The sequence below is a fragment of the Cyphomyrmex costatus genome, unplaced genomic scaffold, assembly GCF_001594065.2.
Source record: "Cyphomyrmex costatus isolate MS0001 unplaced genomic scaffold, Ccosl1.0 scaffold26, whole genome shotgun sequence".
NCBI classification, from domain to species: domain Eukaryota; kingdom Metazoa; phylum Arthropoda; class Insecta; order Hymenoptera; family Formicidae; genus Cyphomyrmex; species Cyphomyrmex costatus.
Genome location: NW_017276692.1, coordinates 784,518 through 804,723, shown reverse-complemented (window position 1 = coordinate 804,723; position 20,206 = coordinate 784,518). Strand labels below are relative to the sequence as shown.

Below are 20,206 nucleotides of genomic sequence, written 5' to 3'. Positions count from 1 at the left end.
TGTGATATTTATATTAATATAAGGTTATACGTAATGTTACATAATTTGTTTAATGGCAAGTAACAAAAATACAGTCTTGCAATGTGTTATATAATATAAGATAAATACAATTAATAATAATTAGTGATCTTTCTTTGAAATTAATAAAGTTTTTTTTATCTTTACAGGTGAATGGTTCCTGGAGTTTACCCGGGTTTGTTTGTGATTTTTATATCGCAATGGATGTGACTTGCAGCACCAGCTCTATATTCAATCTCGTGGCTATTTCGATAGACAGGTAAACATTCTTCCTTCGCTTACACAAGAATGAAAATACCAATCTGAAGATACCACTTGGAAACTCTCTTGAGATAACTCACATTCCTCTAAATATTTTGTATTTATAATAAAGATTATAGCTTATCGAAATTTTTCAGTATTGATTATAAGAACGAATCATAGTATATTATTATAATACTCCAATTTTTATTCCTTATATAAAGTTTAAAAGTCTTTATAAAGTAATATGAGTAATAATAAGGGCAATGAGCCAAATACTAAACGCAAGAAAAATTTTTCAAATTAAGTATAATATAAAATTTAAACGATAGTTACCTTATTAAAAATTGTGTAATAACTAATGTCAATAATGTAAAATTCCATGATGTGAAAAATGCAATGTCGTCAATGATAAAATGTTATAACAATTCAAATTAATCCAATTTACAGCTTTATCGACTTCTTATGTTAATGTCAAGAAACGCAATGAAGAAATAAATTCTTTAAAAGAGGCAAAAACCAACTTATCATTGACGACATTGCATTTTTCACATCATGGAATTTTACATTATTGACATTAGTTATTACACAATTTTTAATAAGGTAACTATCTTTTAACACTTGTTTAACATGTTATTTAAGATTCTTATGACAAATTATATAAATTCTATTAGATTGAATTTACTGTATTGGATTAACTTTTACATGATGGACTACAATTTCAAGATGCGAACAATTTCCTGACATTATCTATTGATTAGCGACACCGAAATTTTATAATTTATTTATGTTTGTTACACTGAAGATGACCCGATCGGAGTCGAAACGTCGTTTAAATTTTATATTATACTTAATTTGAAAAATTTTTCTTGCGTTTAGTATTTGGCTCATTGCCCTTATTATTACTCATATTGTTTATACTTATTGGGCCTTATTTTATATTCTTTATAAAGTATAAAATACTATAAACGTGACATATTGTTACCAAATAAATTTCTAAAACTTGATAAATGTTTCGCATGTAAATCAAATTAACGTAGAAATAGAGATGCGTTACGATCTTCCACGTTTTTTCCTTAAATTCCGATAGTGGAAGACATTAACGATCAAGACATGTGCTTTCGCCATGGTCGTAAAAGAGCCATGATCATTACCGAGAAAGTTTGGAAATCAGGAAAAAGAGAGGCTGATTTTACTGGTTTACGTGCCTCGAATAAAATGCAAATAAAGATCGCATTTATGTTCGGAATGCATCTCGTTGATAGGAAAATTAGATATACCGTTACGTTTAAATTTGCCGAGTATGATTTTTTTAAATAAATAAAGGCTTACATCGCAAATAGTTAGGTATAAAATCTATTTTAAAAAACAGTTATTACATAGATTTAAGTTGTTTATCTTATTGTATAATTTTTCACTATATTCTTTTTAAGGGAAAAAAATTACAAAATTGAAATATTATGTAATAGAGTATTAATAAACAATAAAAGGATAAAACAAAGGGCAATTCGAGAGATTTGTTAATATTTATATAGTATTGATAAAGTTTAATAATAATACAATTATTTTTTTGTATATAATTTTTGGTATAATTCTTAGGAGCATTAATACTGTATATTTGTTGAACAATATTCCTTTAAAATTTAAATTACAAGTTACCATTTTTGTTTAAGTGTGCCAAAAAATACGTAAATTGAAAACGTGCATATAAATTACATTTTGAATCATATTTACTTTGTTTATTTAATTTTGTGTTAGATTGAAAATACGACAATTTCTTTATTGCATTTTTCCATTGCTTTCTTTATTCGAAAATGATATAATTAGGAATAGTTTTGTAATGTACAATAGTTAATTGATGACAGAAAGGATAAACAGAAGGCTAAAGGGTGCTCGATGATACATACGACAACGGATCGTACATATCAGTGCTGTTTCGTCTTTACACTCGGCTGTACAAAAACAAATTGTTGTTAGTTAAATTGCAACAAAAAACACATTAATGCTCAAGTTTGGAACAATTTTGAAACAGTATTCTATCTGAAATAATTGTAACGATAAATTGTTACAGAAATACCAAAAACTAAAAACATTTTGAAAGAGTTTGGCGAAGAAACTATGAGCTTTAAAATTATTCTATAGCGTCTCTTCCAAACTTTGGAAATTCTTGGGATTACAATGGCTTGAAAATATCATGACCTTTTCATTCTTTCGTAAGAAATTTATATAATCAGTTACAGATTTTTACGAACAATAAAAGCGTGTTTTTTATCAAATTGTTAAAGAATTAATTTTTATTTATATTTTCAAAATAGTGAATTCTATAATAGAATTCCAGGTGATTTTAAGTAATAAATTTAAAAGTGTGCTTTATTTAGTGCTAAGCTTTATTCAGCTTGGGTGTATTGTTCATTGAATACTTTATTTTGATGTGCTCATATGTTGAATAAATGTAAATCCTAAAGTACTATTACATTAAGTATTTATGTACAATAGTTACCAAGAAATGTAACTAATTGTAAGTTAAGTTACAGATGGAAAGAAGGAACAAAATTAAATTATATTTATTGAAAAAAAGTAACTCTAACTGTAACAAATGACGAGTTACCTCTCAATTCTGCAAATATATGTACACACTTTTAAAATTTATTCCCGCTTTCTTCCGAAATTAATTTTGTCAAAGCGACAATTGGCTTTAATGATAATAACAAATACACACACATATGTTAATGTCATACGAAATGGAAATTCTGAAGAATGGATGAGACAAGAGCTGCTGGATCTGCATAGATGATTTTGCGACGATATAATATCTATCGTGCGGGAGGCAATTGCAACGCACGCGAACCGATTTTGAATTGCAGATACATAGCGGTGACCCAGCCGATAAAGTATGCGAAGCACAAGAACAATAGAAGAGTATGGTTGACGATACTGTTGGTCTGGGCGATATCGGCTGCGATCGGCAGCCCGATTGTCCTAGGCCTGAATAATACTCCGGATCGGATACCGGACCAATGTCTGTTCTACAATACGGATTTTATCATCTACTCGAGCCTGTCCAGCTTCTACATACCCTGCATCATCATGGTATTCCTTTACTACAATATATTCAAGGTGAGATCGATGTGATTTTTTTTTGCAGCAATACATATTAATACTCCGTCATATAAACCTATATTTTTTTTCGTATACTTAAGAATCGACTGATGCATGTAGAGTATAACTAATTAAAATATGCCAAAGTAAAACGCAAGTGCTATTTTTAAATTTTTCAGGAGAAAGGAAAAACTTATTTTCTGAAAAATAATTACTTCAAAAAGTCTAAAAAAAACTTACTATGATAAAATTAAAAGTATGAACAATTAATTTCTGCAAGAATTTACAATTAGGTATTTCTAATGTTCAAAATATCGTATTAAAGTTAAAATTTTTATAAATGCTATAATTCCACATAAAAGTGCAACTCAAGATATTGTCCAATAAATAAATAAAAATGCCAATTACATAATAGATAGAATATTATGAGTTTTACTATCCATTTTTTTGCTGTTGATAATACTTTTGAGACCAAATTTTACCATTTACCTAGTCTTGTAATAAGGCACATTTTTCACGATTTTGGCACTTACGTTTTTGCTATACCTCATTTATCAATCAATATACATTGTTTCACTACTTTACTTAAAAAAATGACAACTTAAAACATTAAGTTTCTCAAAAAAGGAGAAAAACTATTTTTCGATTTTATGTAGAAAATTATTGACTAATTAAATTAAATAATATTGGCGAAAAGAATATATTTTTAACATGATCAAATATTATTTTTATTATTTTTGTTTTACAATTTAAAAAGAGATCATCCCTTTTGAATTGTAACGATTTTGATGATTTTTTTATAAAAAGAGTTAAGTTAATCCACTTTTGATGAATGATAGAAAAATGTTTATTTAACTCTCATTTATGGTAATAATTTGAAAATTACGTTTTCTATGTTATTATTTTTGAAATAAGGAGCGATATCAACATACGTATCGGTTCTTATATTCTACACCATAAAATTTAAAAAAAAATCTTTTACTTAATTTAAAATTTTTGTTATGAAACTTAGTATACACATATAGTACATATACTAAACGAGAGATTAAGTTTTCTCACTGACGGTTGAGAAACGCTGGTATTAATAGGTCAAGCTGGCTAGCGGAAAATATAGGATCATACGGGTAATCGAAATTGCGTATTAAACGAACACGTAGATTAAATAAAACGTCATTACCATCGCCCATACAAATTGTGAACGACGTGAACAAATTTTGATGTAATAATAAAAAATCTGCAATTTAATACTTATATTTCTAAATTGCGATTGACGTCGCCATATTTTAAATATTTTTAGAAATTGATTAATGGTGCAGTGAGGTAAAATCTTAGACAAAAAAATTCGCGACGTTGAAATTATGTGACGACGAATTTCAAAGCATATGGCTTTTGTAATGTAGCTGTTGCATAGCAATTGCTCAAAGACTGCGTAGTGAAATTTATTTCAAAGATTCTGCTCCAAAAAGAAATCGATAGTAGTCTTTGTAGCTGAACTGACACACGCACGTATGACAAGACGCAAAGGAAATTACCTCTAGCTCGATTACAAAAGGGCAAAAATTTGTTCATGCCTCTTTTATCTTTATGATTACTTCAGAAACGTGAACCAATCGCGAAATTGGCTGTACTATGAAAGGTAACTCTTGCAAAGGCGAGTCTGCTGTCTTTTAATTTAATTGTCACGTATGCGCTGTGTGTGATACCGCTAAAATTAATCCGACTTTGTTGCCGACAGCGCAGAATTCTTTAATATTTCGTTGTGAAATTAAAATAGAAAAAAGATGTAGCCAACCATAATAATTAAAATACACGTGTCAGTCGTAATACATAGTCAACATAAAATTGTAATGCGACCACATGAATGTTACGTATTTTGAAAATCGTACACATGTTTAAATAATGTGATGTGGCTTTACGACGAATAATTTTGCTATAAACAAGCTTATCAAAATCAACTTTATCCATCGAGGATTTCTCATGTTTGATACGTTCATAATAAAAATTGCATTCAAATTTTATGCGATTAATTTCGGGCGCAGATGGAGCAAAGTGCATTGCGGTTTATACAGCGGTTTCTATCATATTGCGGTGGATCATAAATACAGCTAGTTGGACAATTTCAACATTTGTAGCGTACAGAGTATTTCGATTGGACTGTTAATTTCGTACTTGTGGTAATTGTACGCGCATAATATCGGCGCGAAACACCGTAATAATATTGATATATAACCTTTATACTTTCAATATGATATTACCACATTATTCGTGTGTGATATTATATCATGAGCTTACACCCTTCATAAAACCGGAGCGGCATCACTGTCAGTTGTAAATCTCTCGAACTTCGTAGAAAACTTGGAGTGCAAAGGATATAACTTTAGAAAGGCGAAGAACTCAAAAGAAAAATTTAGTGAAATTTAAAAGAAATAACGAACGGAATTTTTGTGTAGCAGCATCCATCCTTCTACCTTTTTCTTTTTTATTAAAAAAAATTCAATAACCCTTTTTGTTAAACCCACTCACATACACGATACACAATAAAATGTAAAAAAAATTCTTTGCTCATGATTAAAATTTATTTTTTCATCTTTTAACTTTATGATTTCTGATAATAATTTATTTGTTCACACACACTCTCTCTCTCTAAACTTGATTATTTTAAATTAGTAGCAAAAAGTAAAAAATATAAGCTGTATTAAATCCTTTTTATGATTATAATTATTTGTATTATAATTATGATTATAATTATGTATATTACAGAAAATATTTTTGTTAATTCTAGAAAAATAAGTTTTTTCCAAGAGAATAAAATATCGAGAATTATGTAATTTCTTTTTTTAAACTAGAAAACAAAACCTTTTTCGATGGCATAAGTCAACAGTGAAATATTGTAATGCTTTAGCAGCACAGAGATTTCCTTCCGTAAAACTGTCGAAATAAATCTCGTTATCCGTAGATAGGTGCTCGATAACGCGTCTCGAGTGTTATCTACAGAAATCTCACGCAAAGATTTATGTTATATACGTTTACGCCTCGAGTTTTGCAACCCCTCGTTTGATTTATGTCACAATGTAGATTTTCAATTGACCGTTTCAGGCTCTGCGAAACAGAGCGAAAAGGGCTCGTGCTACTAAAAAACCGAATTTAGGCGATATAAAACCGGGGAGTATCATCGAGAATATCGCACACACGCGTAGGTGAGTATTCGACTGTGTAAATAATTCGTTAACTAATTAAATACTATCTTTTTATATGGTAAAAGTTACAGCAAGAATTATATAATTTTTATTATTTCTTTGTATTCTTGAATTAATTTATTCATACATATATTTGATTTTGTGGTTAAATATTATTTATTTAATCGAAAAACGAGAATTTAATCTTAATAATTTTGTAATTACTTTTTAATTGTAATTAAATCTTTGGAAAAACGAATGTACTTCTTGTTGTTTTCATTTTAAATGTACTTTTTACTTTTATTATATACAAGATAAATGAAAGACACTATGCTGTATCTTTTACTAAAATTAATGTTTCGCATGTGACGCATGTAAATATTACAATCACACACAACATACACACACACGTGTATTGTATACTATCGTTTCAGCTTCCTCTGATATATTTACAATCATATAATTTCGTAAAAAAAATAAGACGGATGGAATCTTAATTCAGCTCTGGAATTAAACTTTGGTTCAGAGAAGCACTAATATCTTATACTGATAAATTGGATAAAAAATACATTTGTACTTTCTCAATGTTTTGTATCTTTTCAAACTTTCAATAATACAAGTAAAACACAGTCAAGATACAAATATAACGTTTAGAAAAATTAAACACGGCAGCTTGTAAATCTTTTACGATACACTTGTACTTTTTTATGCATCCTTGAACTGTTACATTCTCAGTCTCTGAACTTGTGCCATAAATTCTTGAATTTTTAACTTTTTCTGTCTGTCTATACTTTTTCTCTGTTTGTTAAATTCTTAAGAGCGCAACAGATTTATCCGAAAAATAGGCTGTTAGAGAATCTTTTCTTAATCTTAATGTAGACGATATTTCATTATATGTGTTACTTAAAATATGTTCTGTTTTAATGTAACACAATTGTTGTCATAAAATTGTTTTTTACCCTTCAAATTGGACAGATTTAAAAAAAAATGTATTCCTTAGATTTTTGTGTTTAACAACATATTTCATGAATAATTGATTTTGGACAATTGTGACAAGCCTTTTGTAAGTATAAATTTTTTTTTAATTGAATTCAAATTTGATTGAGTTTTGCTGACAAAAATTTCAATATACTTACCTATAATTTCAGAGCAATTATACAGTATAATGTATTAATTTAAAAAATAAGAGTATCTTTATCTTTTAATTAATTTTTGAAAAAAAATTTTTACATAGATTATAGCAACATTAAGAAATTAAAAAGTGGTTTAACAGATGTTGATCTTTCACCATTTTGCCGAATATAAATTATCTCAAAATCGTATAAGACAGCTTGCGGTTGAAACGATATTATTCGTAATAGATCTAATCAGGATTGATTTGCATAATTCGCATGTCTGCGGACAAATCGTTCTCCGAGAAAATATTGCTGGTGAAAATTTATTCATAAGCTCTCTTATACGACATTATCCGAGCCGTTTGTCGGCATGATAAGCGCGAGAACGGGCTGACGACACTTGGAACACGTCGCGCGCGCAATGCGCGACGATTCTTTTCAATTTTCGTGACCGCGTAAGGTTCGCATTCCAACGAGACAATTTCTCGTGGAGATTGGTGCCAGCTGGCGCAACGCGAGTTGAGATACGGAGCGGCCGAGGGTTAAGTCCCGAGCATCCCCGGATAATTCGCTTTTCTCGCACGCCTCCACCTCGCACGTGCTTTCATTTCCGTCGTGCTGACGAGGGCAGTCTCGTCTTGAATAGCAAACTACTTGTACGCCGCTTAATCGCTAGTCTTTTTGTTCGTGTACCTTTCTATTAAGCATGTATCTCGTTACGTCTTCCTTGTTCGTCCCTTCGCGTTAAAATTTATACAAATTGAATATTATCGAGAAAGATATTCTTTATTGATATTTGACGTTTACAATGGAAAGATGATAGCAAATTAAGTAAAGTCTTTGATTGATATGTATAAGAATGTCGAATAAAATTTGAACGAAAATAAAGGAATAGGAAGAAAGAAAATGTTCTGCATATTTTGGATTATTATAATATAATATCGTTTTTTTATCTTAAAAGTGATATAATTAAGAAATATGGATGATTTTCAAGTTATTACCAAAAATTAATTAAGTAAGAATTACTCGATTAATCATTAAAAGTAAACTAACTTAACTTTAGAATCCGTTTTCCAAACAGCATTTATGTATATTGTTTTTAATGTCTTCAAACAGATTATAATATCTTCTAGAAGAACAACATATTGTATTTTGAGTTTTTGTAAATAAAAATGAATTTTCTATAGAAAATTAGAGTTATGTAAAATTTTTGTGATTGTAAAATGAGAGAAGAAGAAATTGTTTTATTTTAAATTTAGTTATTTTAACTGATTAAATTATTTTGGATTTGTTATAATTTTATAGAATATTAAAATTGTCAAATTCGAAAAAAAGAATGAATTTTAAAATTTGTGAAACAACAGTTTTTTTTGCTGCTATTATTTGATTCTTTCAAAATTTTTTTAAATAAAATTTGCTCTAAAAATGTATAGAGATTCGTTAATAACTTTCTATTAAATTGAAAAATAGTTTTTTCTAAAAAAAACTCAATGTTTTGAGTTGTATTACTTTTAAAGTATATAGACGAATGATATGTTTCATTTAAATGAAAATATGTATTTATATATTAATAAATATGTATAAAGTAATGAACATTATTTTAGTTTCAAGAAACAAGAATAACTCGATTATTTTAAGTACAGAGTTTAAAATGTATCCAGTAATAAAATATCGCTTCTCGCGATATTTTATTGACATTATGCAAAGTGCATATATCGCAACTGTATAAAATTCGCATGTACCATACGTAATGTCGTAAACCAAGATAATAGTATTCGTGTTTATTTATGTGCATTGCCATTTACTTTCGATGCATCAGAATCGCATATAACCTTACCGCAGCTCGAATTTGATGTAAGGATTATTTTCCTCGCAGAATATCGTGATGACGGCTTTAAAGAAATATAAAATATTCTACCTTAACACTATCTGTTTCCGTCACATATGCAATTTGAACGCATATAATTTAAACATGCAAATTAAAAATTTAACATTTTTAGTTAAAATGATGGCAATATTAATTTATCTTTGTTTATTAATTTCTTAAAAATTGAGCTATTGTAAAACTTCTACAAATTTTTTTGTTTGCATAAATATTCAAATAATATAATCACCTTTTTATATTGTGAATGTTATACTATTAATTATAAAAAATGATGATTGTGTTAACGTTGAATTAAAAAATGGCGAATTGAATTCTGACGGTGAATAAGAAACTCTTATAATTCAATTAATTAAAATTGATTTTTCCAAGGAAAAATCAATTTAATTTTCAGCCTAAAGTGGGGAAGATATTTAATATTACGGGAATTAAAAAGTTGCGAGCATACGTAGTGTTGCTCAATTAAAGTTTTATTCATGTCCTTAATTACAAATTAATTGAAGTTGATAATTATTGAATTCGATTTAAAAGAAGAGAATCGCTGTTTTAGAAATGTATACACAGAACCACGTAAAGTTCAATAGTACGTATACCTATACGTTCGTAAATATCCGACATCCCTAGCTATCTAAGAAGATTTTCGAAAAATATTAAAGCACTTCGTTAAGTACTTGAGTCTACCCGATGGAAGTACCACCAAGGTAAACGAAATTTTCCTACAAACTCCTGTTTACCTTCCTTAGGGAAGAGTGCAGAAAATCTAAGTATTTAAGCACTTGAATGCGGAAAAGGCACGTACGGGGAAATAGTGACCGAAAAGTAAGGCTAGTTGTTGCACAAAGGTATCGTTTAAGTTAAACAGTAAAAAAATATCTCGATTTTTACTGTATTTTATACTACATGTATCGGTAGAACTGTACTGTATAAAAGAAAGTTGAATGTTAATTAATTTTAATAATATTGATTAACTTAGATTCAATTGATATTCCTCTGCGCGAGATAAAATTTTTTAGAATAAAGAATATTTAAAATAACAAAGAATATTTGCAATAAGTTATGTTGATACAAAATGTAATTTCATTTATAACTTGATATCTAGATAGCCAAACTTATATTCGTGAGTTTCAATTTCGATATCTTTTTGTTGATTAATTTTTCTAAAATTGGACGATTTTAAAACTCCTACAGATTTTTTTGTTTGCGTATTTAAAAAAACATTTTTAAATTTTATTCAAGAGAAATCCTATATTTGATCAAAGTATATCTTATAATTAGTGCTTAAATAGCTCAGTGTAAATTTATAAACATATCTAATTCTGCAAACCATGTGTCAAAATCTTTTTTGGTCTTGAAATATAATCAGATATGCATATAAGATCCGCTGTGATCAAATATAGGATTTCTCTTGTTTAATTAGATTTCTCAATAATCTAAATTCGTATCATAATTGTTTATTTTTGAATTTTATTTTATTCTTATACACACACATACAATTTAGAAAAGTGCGAAAAATACCATTTAATACACAATTTGTTCGTTATAGAATCAATGACAATGCATCTCAATAAATCAATAATTGCTTTTGACTTTGACGGAGATCTCATTTATATTATAATAACACATGACGCATGACGGCGATGAACGATAAATTAAACTTAGGTGTTTACAGTCGCAGTCGCAATTTGGGAAGTTCATCCGCATTTTGATATCTCTAGAGTGCAATGTATCCGACATAATCTGGCGTCCCAGTTAATCCGCCTACATGCACCCACGTTGACCACGTTGTCCCTTTATCGACTTTGTTATCGCGCGAAGGTTCAGCCAAGAGCATCGAAATTTTGATATTTATCTTGTCAATCTAATGCACGAATCATGTTGCCGTGGCACGCGTATCTTATCCGGAAGCTAAGGTTTAGCAAATGATTAATGCAATTAATTATTGTACCATGTGATAATACATGTAAAGCCGGAATTGCTTGCGTTGAGATTAAAATGAAATCAGAATGGAAGGCCAAAATAGATTATTGTTCTAAATTGAGATTGTATGTATTATATTTATATGACAATAACGATGTTTTTTTTTCATATATGTTACGATAAAAGAGTTTTTTTTTGTTTAGAGAATACGTACCTATAAAATAGTTTTAATTAAAATAAACGTATTTAAAATGAAATAATAAAACAAATGTTATCATAAAAGTGTCTCTTAATTTATTTTTCGTATATATAATATTCATTAATGTTTGATTGTTGTTGTTTAATATAATATATTGTAAAAATAAATACATTTGCACATGTTTTCTAATGTAGATATTATATATGTCTTAAAATGTGTGAGTGTGTGTATTTTATAACTTTTTGTTATTTTAATAATAGATTAATAAGATATGTTACAATATTTTAAATTTAATGCATATTGAAGACTCATCATAATTTCTTAAAATAAATTCTTAGCTATGAGAATTTTCTTTTACGTGAGAACATTTCTTCTTTGCAGAAAATTTATGTATGTTTTAGATGTATCGCTTTTTCACGTATTTAAAATGTGCATGAGAAAATGCTGGATCATGCTTTGATCAGGCGATTGAACGTATCTACATATATTGTCGCAATATATCGCGGACACTATCACTTCCAAGAGTTCGATAATGCAAAATTTAACAGCGAAGCTTCCAATTTGCGGATAAGAGTGTTAATAAAGCTTATGGCAGCTCAAATCGCGGTCTCCTTCGCCGAATATATGAATTATTTTGCAATGCAAAACGAATTTTGTGCGAGTTCACGGAAATTAAACATTGTAACGCAATTCTGCATTATCCAAGCAGCCAAAGTTTCGACAATACCATTTAGAGAATATTCAACTTTTAGAAAATTCACGAATTTTAGATATTGTGTGAGAGATTAAAAAATTTTTAGCAAATTTGGTTGAATTTATTAGCATGTTAAAAGCTTGTTATGTACAAATTAACGTAACGATTTATATTCGATAAACGTTGTAACCCTAAATGCAAATGAAATGCTCGATATAAATTGTTACATTGGCTGCAGAATTATATTATTGAGAATGTTATCGATCAAAACGGAAATATACATTTAGATAAATCAGCGTGCAACAAACTTTAATTTACATCGCGCATTTAATCAAAATCACTCATTCTTTTTCTTACTCTCTTCCATTCTCTCTCTCTTTCTCTTTCTTTATCGATCCTTCTTTCCTACATAGTTTTCTTTTTCTTAGATTTGCAATCTTATGATATGATTAAATGTTTCTATTTTGGTATAATAAAAAAACTTATAAATATTAACTACAAAAATATAAGGAATATATATATATTTAAAAATAATATTTATTATATTCAAAATTATAGAGGAAAATTTGTAATGACTAAATTTGTTTCGACTTGATCGCTGTTTCGTAACAAATTAAAGACTCGTTTGAGATTTCCGCCATAAAAAGGAAACAGCGACGCACTGTCACTCAGGATCTTGCAGGTGCTGTCAAAAAGCGTGTCGTCGCTTTGTGCATGATAGATACGCTACTTGCTGGATTAACGCTGGGGGATGCCGGATAAACAAGGAAGTGCATGATAGGTGTAGAGGCTTTTCTAGAGGCTTTTGACTAAGATCACGTAGTGGGTATTCTGTGGCAAGGTTTGCGGAAACGGCGCTGGGGGCGGCCGCCCTGGTGGCACCTGGGATCGAGGAACCGACGAACACCGCTTCCGGCAGCAACGAGGACGAGGATGAGACGCCCCTCGATCCCGTCGTCGTCATCTCCAATGACAAGAGCACGGAATTCTTTTTAGCCACGGTCGTCGAGGAAGCAGCGTAAGAATTTCATCATATCTTCTTATCGTTCGTTCCTCTTCACCATCTGCGTCTTCGCGCATCCCGATCGGAAGGAAGATGTCGGAATTTTCTTTCAACGATATCGAATCGCATTGTCACGACATTGTGCGACGCGACTCGTCATAGCGATCATCGATGCAAAAAGCCATCGCGTTGTCTCTGAGATGGTTACCGTCTTTCAAATAGTTAGCGTCGCTTAGTTTGAAATGTGCATCTCTTGCGATGGCAGTTCGATATATAGTCGAGTGATCAAAGAATATCTGTTAGTTTTTTTTTGTAAAATATATGATTGATTCAAGATAAATTGCGCTCGATATTAAGTATCCATCTCAATTATTGTAAAATTAGGGTCAATAACTTAGCTATTAATACATCAATTTTCGCGCGCGCGTACAAAATTATTTTTAAATAATATAAAATTTTATATACTTTTTTATTTACAGTCATTAAAAATGCATATTATTGAAGAGAAACGGCGTTTCTATATTAAAAACTTAAATGATAAATATCCTTAAGTATATTAAATAAATTATAAAATTAAATTTATTTTATTTTTACATCATGGGCATGTCAGAATTAATTTAAAAATGACTTATACGAATGATGAAGGGCACTGAATTACCAAGATACAACTTCTCTTTCCATCTGCTTTTGCTGAGCTCCGAGAAATAAAACGAACAGTTAAAAAGTCCTGGATGTCTGAAAGGCAAATGAGATGATTATACGATATTCCATTCACCTGTAAAGTAGGGAAGTAGAGAAATGTTCGCGTTCTTTTCATTACGCGCCGTTTGAAATGATCTGATCTGAGGTTCTCCGTATCATTATCACACGAAGTAGATTGCCTTTCTGTTTAGTTCTTCTTGGTTACGACTTGCAATTTGAGAAAAGTATGAAATACGAAATTGAAAGAGGATTAAAAGAGGCTTATTGATGCTAAATTAAATTTTCTTTATATAATTTGACCTACATATATATTTAGAAGAATTTCATCAAATGATTCTACAAACTTTTTGGATGCTATTATTTTCTACTTAACGTATAGCAAATGAGATTCGTAAAATTTCATTTAATGGAATTTCAAGCTGCACGAGAGGTTGGAAGAGCAATCCGTTAAATAAAATGGACAAATAAAAGAACGTGCAGGTTTTGTAGTGAGTTACACAATTATTTTCCTACTCTTGCTGAAGATTTCTAATCAACACGGAAAAGCTTGGAGTCAATCAAGAGTCTTAGTCTACCGTTGAAATGGCCAATTGGGAATCCTCAATTAAGAGGATATTACTTTTGCCTCACGTGTCGCAAAGTTTGCTAGTTTATGTCCCCTCTGCTCCGAATCCTCTTCAGATTACATGTAACGTGAGAATAATTGCAGTGTTTTTTCAAGCAAGAGGTGATTATTGTTTCAGGTTGTCCCTGTTTATCCAAAGTAATATAATAATATGCCTGTAATAGCGAAATATGTGTGTATGTTATCAAGTTACAAAATTTTTTTTCAGTTTTATATAATATATATTATGTATGTACACGGAAAGAACAGTTTTGCTGAAGTAAAAATTTAGCTAGACTTGAAAGTAATGTTGTATTAAAATAATTATGTATAGGATACTCAAACTGGTTATTAGAATATCAAAATTTTCTGTGCAGCATTGTTCATTATACTTGAGTTTCTTACATAATTACTTTGATTGTTCAACAAAAAAAAATTATTTTCATATCTGTATCTACCTAACTAAATTTTTTAATATTTCAGCGAAATTATTTTTTTCGTGTACATAAAAACAATTTTTCTCTGATTTTTGTTTATAAATCAATTTTATGTTTTTTCACGAAGAAATTAAAAACGCGTTTTCTTAAACTTCTTGAATGATTATTTTTTTCTTCAATTCATTTTTTTTTGTCCTTTGAAAGACATAAATCGGTTTTTTCCTTTTTTAAAAACACCTTTCAGTAATTCGTCCCGAATGGATAAAGAGGTGAAGACAATTCAAAGCGACGTTGGAACTTCGCTCGATCGGAAAACTCGAACAGGAAGTCACGTCGATATTCGGGACAGCTGACAAGTTGAACGTTCAAAAGTTCTTGCGCGTTGGACGATGAGGCGAAACGAAAAAATTCGCAGATTGGGGAAAAAAGAGTGAATAGGAGCGCAGGTTGAATCGCGAAAAGCCTATGATCTCGTGATTATTTTCTTCGTTCTTTCGATAATTGCAGTACAGTGACTATAGTGGATGTTATTCGGAGCTATTATGAAAGTCAGCATGCTTTCTCCTTCTCTCCTTTTCCCTCCCCCTCTTCCTCTCTCTATGTCCAAAACTCTATTCAAAGCCCGTGCACAATACTAGTTTAACGGAAACTCGTCGCTCTGATAGTAATCCGGAAGTTTGCGAGCTAATCGTGATAGGGTGGCCTCTTTGTACCGGCGTCCACGAACAATTTGCATTTAGCACTTCGCGTTACCTTTAAAAATAAGCCAATCAACTTCATGCACATGGGCATTTCACGGTTATTAATTGGATTGTATATTTTCAGCGCTCAAATAATACTACCGCATATTTTAGGACGCGCGAAACTTCGCACCGAGTTGTTATAAAAAATCTTTGCACATGGGGTACAATTTATCATCATTCTTGAACTTAATAATCGCATCCATATTTTTAGTTATGCTTCTAAAAAATTATACCAAAAGGAAAAAGAGCAAATATAACGTGACCTTTATGGTGGAAAGTAAGTTGTACGTGGTTTATTATCTTAAAATTATATAAAAATGATTACATAATTATTTTATAATATCAGTTAAACGATGATTTATATGAAAATCCAATAAAACATAGATAATAAAAAAGAGAGAGATTAAAGATATTCTTTTATATATAATTAATTAAATCTTGTTGTATATTTATTTAGAATATTTTTTTTGTAGTCTTTTTTGTCTTTGAAAGACCTGTTGTCATTTGCATGAATATTTTAATAAGTACTATTTTTTAATTTACATTAATCTGTTAAATAAATATTATCCAATTCCCCGTAACGTTTTCCTAAAAATATTTTATATTATCATTTTTCGTAGAATATTAACTGATATCTCAAAATGTATAGGAACGCAAAAATTTAAGTACAAAATTTAATATCTAGGGAAAAAAATAAAGCCCATAGTTATTAATAAATAATAAGAAATTTGAAAATAACTACCGTTTAAAATTTCTATCCGCATGATGATACAGACATGCAAAAAATATTGCATTATATGATATCGTTGAAGATATATTGCCCGTAATCATTTTGAATTGCAACAATATAATATCGTGATATTAACAAAAAAGAAATAATTTATACAAAGATATCGAGTAAAATTTTTGAGGGCTATCTTTATTTTTGTATTAAGTATCTTTTGCGTTTCTATTACGAGATTTTGGACTCCTGACATCGGATTTAGTAGTGACTGGTGATGCGGGTTGTAAACTCTAATGCGAAGCGAATAAACGTCGGGATTTTCTGACACTCGAATGACAGTTGTCGTTTTAGCGCGGTGGCACAGGCTCAGCTGACTGGAACACCACATGTACAACGGCAGGACTCCAGCGGGTACGACGTCGCAGCAAGTAGCACGATGATCCACGAGCCACTCGAGACAAATTCAAGCCCGAGTCCGAATCCGCGGATTACGTCGGGCCCACCGTCCTCGTCGACCTCATCGTCGCCTCCACCGACACGAGGTCCAACCAGCGTGTCTTCTTCAACGCAGACGAAGAGGAACGGTAACAATGGCGGCGCGAATAAGCAGGAGTTGAAGCGGCTGAAGAGCGCTGGCTCGCTCCTGCCGCTGCAGCTCGCGAGGACACCTAGCGTACTGTCGTCCTCCTGCAAAAAGGATCGGAAAAACGCATCGGCCGGGTCGAGGTTCACAATATACAAGGCCAATAAGGCTAGTAAAAAGAAGAGAGAGAAAAGCTCAGCCAAGAAGGAGCGCAAGGCCACGAAAACTCTGGCGATCGTGTTAGGTAAGTTAGGCGCGTACCGTTGCTTTAATAAATAGCTCAGCTCGCTCCGTCTTACGTTTATTATTGATGAGCTCACAGGTTTTACTTGCGAGTCGAAGCGAGAATCAGAAAGAACGACGGTACTGTAATAGATATATGTGAAAGTCTGAACATGGTTAGGCGAATATAGGCAAGTACTGGTTTAAAAACATCGAACGATTGGAAGATTAGTTACATGTCCAACATGACGATTCGATAAGATCAAGCGATTTATCTCTGTAACTATTTCTTGCGAGTAATAAATATGTGGCAATAAATATCTATACGAAACTGCTATTTTTACTATACGAAATGTAAACTACTTGAATATTGAAACGTTGAAATCAATACGAAGAAATACCGTGAAAAATGTAGGTATTATTATAGAGAGACAGTACGAAAATCTCGGTATTAAAAAGCTCTAAAGCTTGTCAAATCTGTTTCAAATAAAATTCACTGTGAGGTTGAATGAAAGAGATTTAGATGGATTATAATTTGTACTTTGCAAGAAATATTTCTAATACATAAAACATCAAAGGATAAATTAATAATAGATGCTGAAAGTTTCTGAAGTCCTTAATATATTAAAATTGTTAACAGAATGTATTTTGCAAACTAAGCGAAATGCTGAAGCTTAAAATATACTTACTTTGTAGAAAATTATAACAGTTAATTTAGCACGCATTTCATAATTTCCGACAATAAATACTGCATTATAAATTGAAAACGAGGAATAGGGATGAAAAGTTAAATTGCATTATTAATCTTTATTGTATATTAAAACTCTCCGACTTTTATTAAAATAAATATATAGTTTGTATATAATAATTTTCTTTTTTTTATTTTCTTTGTTTAAAATGTTTAGATATGCATAATGCGATAAGTATTTAAAGTATTCAAAATATTAATAGAACGATATAACACTAAAAATATATAAAGCTTTTATATATATCTCGAGTTTATTAGATATAGAATTTGTATTATTTTATATTTAAATTACATTTATTAGAGAAAGAACAACAAGCATTTATTGAGATATACATTTATGGTTATAATTAAAATTGTATTGAATAAGTCAGAAATTATAAGAACGTTAAAAGATGTTATATTTTTATAAAGTATGATATAATAATGAATCGTACATTTACTGATGTATTTTGATCAACGCCATAAATGTCATAGGTGTCTTTCTAATATGCTGGGTGCCCTTCTTCACTTGCAACATCATGGATGCAATCTGCACGAAACTGACGAAAGCTTGTCAGCCTGGTGTTCCAGCCTTCATCATTACTTCCTGGTTGGGCTACATGAACAGCTTTGTGAATCCCGTAATATACACTGTGTTCAACCCCGAATTCCGTAAGGCCTTCCGCAAGCTGATCAGTATATAAGCGTGCAACTCATCCACTTCTACCGCTGAAGAAGAGACACGGGACAGCAAACGTTATACTCGGTGTAAATCGTCGTATTTGTGATGTAACAACGAGACTGTAGGCACTCGGCAAGCTTGCAACAGGTACTGTTGTTCTTGTATTTGGAACCTCAACAGCTGCATTTGCCTATCGGTTTTCGCGTTCCGTCGCGTGTCAATCGTTTTCCAAGCGAATAAGGAAAGCCGAGTCTCACGAAACATTTTCCATTTTAAAATACTTAGTAAATACGGTTTGCGACATGAAAAGACAGATAAAACGTTATTTCCAATAAACGTCATACATGATATTTTTATGCGTTCTCTGAAAATAATTTATAAAGATTACAAAAGAGTAATTAAACTAAAAATAGAAATAAAAATAATATTTTTGTTTAACGAAGTTTCTGCGTGCATGTATACTATATAAAATGTTTGAATATTAATACTTTTTTTCAAATTTATGAGACATTCACAAGACAAATCAATGTACAATATATTTGAAAATATTATTCGTTAATCACGCAAAATGAAAAAAATACTTCTTCATGTATATATAAAATTGACACGTGATCAGACAGCGAAAATTGTCTGTTAGTATTCGTTGTATCGCCGCAATGATTCATCGCGTCCACGTGCGTGAAAATGCGTGCACTGTGATATCGAACTATCGTGGCGTAACACACATGTGCGCTAGAATACACGTGCATGAACGTAGAGTTGAATTCTCGCTTTCTCACGAGCAGCTCAAGTAATTGCTAAGTAAGGCTTTGCGAAGCGAAAGCAAATACACCGCGTCGATCAACCGCGCGGTATCGCGCAAATTAGCAGGAAATTTAGATAATCTGTACAAATCACATACGGCAAACGTTTACGGCGCCCAAAGGACTCGTTAGAGACAGGCTGGCTCTATGTCGAGATGTAATAATCGCGCGTTCACAAGAGCTATTACACCCCTCGAAGATAATTTAAGTTCGCGAAAGCAGGTAATAATGAGATTTGCGTGAGAGGAAGGGGCACGGAGAGTGCGGAGGGTTAAAGTTGTTAGAAGTGTATTTATTATGCGAGCATATATTACACACTATACGTCTCCATCTGGATGATTAAGTACGCCGTGACAGTATTAACGTAGGATATAAGTAACATAGCAATATTTTTTTTCGCTCAAAGCAAAAGCAGCTGAAACCGCCGTTTGTATGACGATACATAGAATCACGCTGTACACACTCGCAGTGTAATTATATGTATTTATATTTCGGTATATATAGAGAAAGAGAGAGAGAGAGAGAGAGAGAGAGAGAGGGAGAGGAGGAGGAGGAGGAGGAGGGAAAGAGAGAATAAGGGAGAAAAAGACAGATATATATTACTTATACATATGTTACATAAATAAAGTTACGTCC

General features: G+C 31.0%; 1 protein-coding gene across 1 annotated transcript; it reads left to right on the top strand.

Moving 5' to 3' along the window:
• The first annotated feature begins 218 nt into the window (after window positions 1-218).
• LOC108774551 (dopamine D2-like receptor) lies at window positions 219-18,789 on the top strand. Its single transcript, XM_018540690.1, has 6 exons — window positions 219-277; window positions 3,123-3,375; window positions 6,454-6,554; window positions 13,182-13,358; window positions 16,905-17,380; window positions 18,581-18,789. The coding sequence occupies exons 1-6, from the start codon at window positions 219-221 to the stop codon at window positions 18,787-18,789; spliced, it is 1,275 nt and encodes a 424-aa protein (XP_018396192.1).
• The last annotated feature ends 1,417 nt before the right edge of the window (window positions 18,790-20,206 follow it).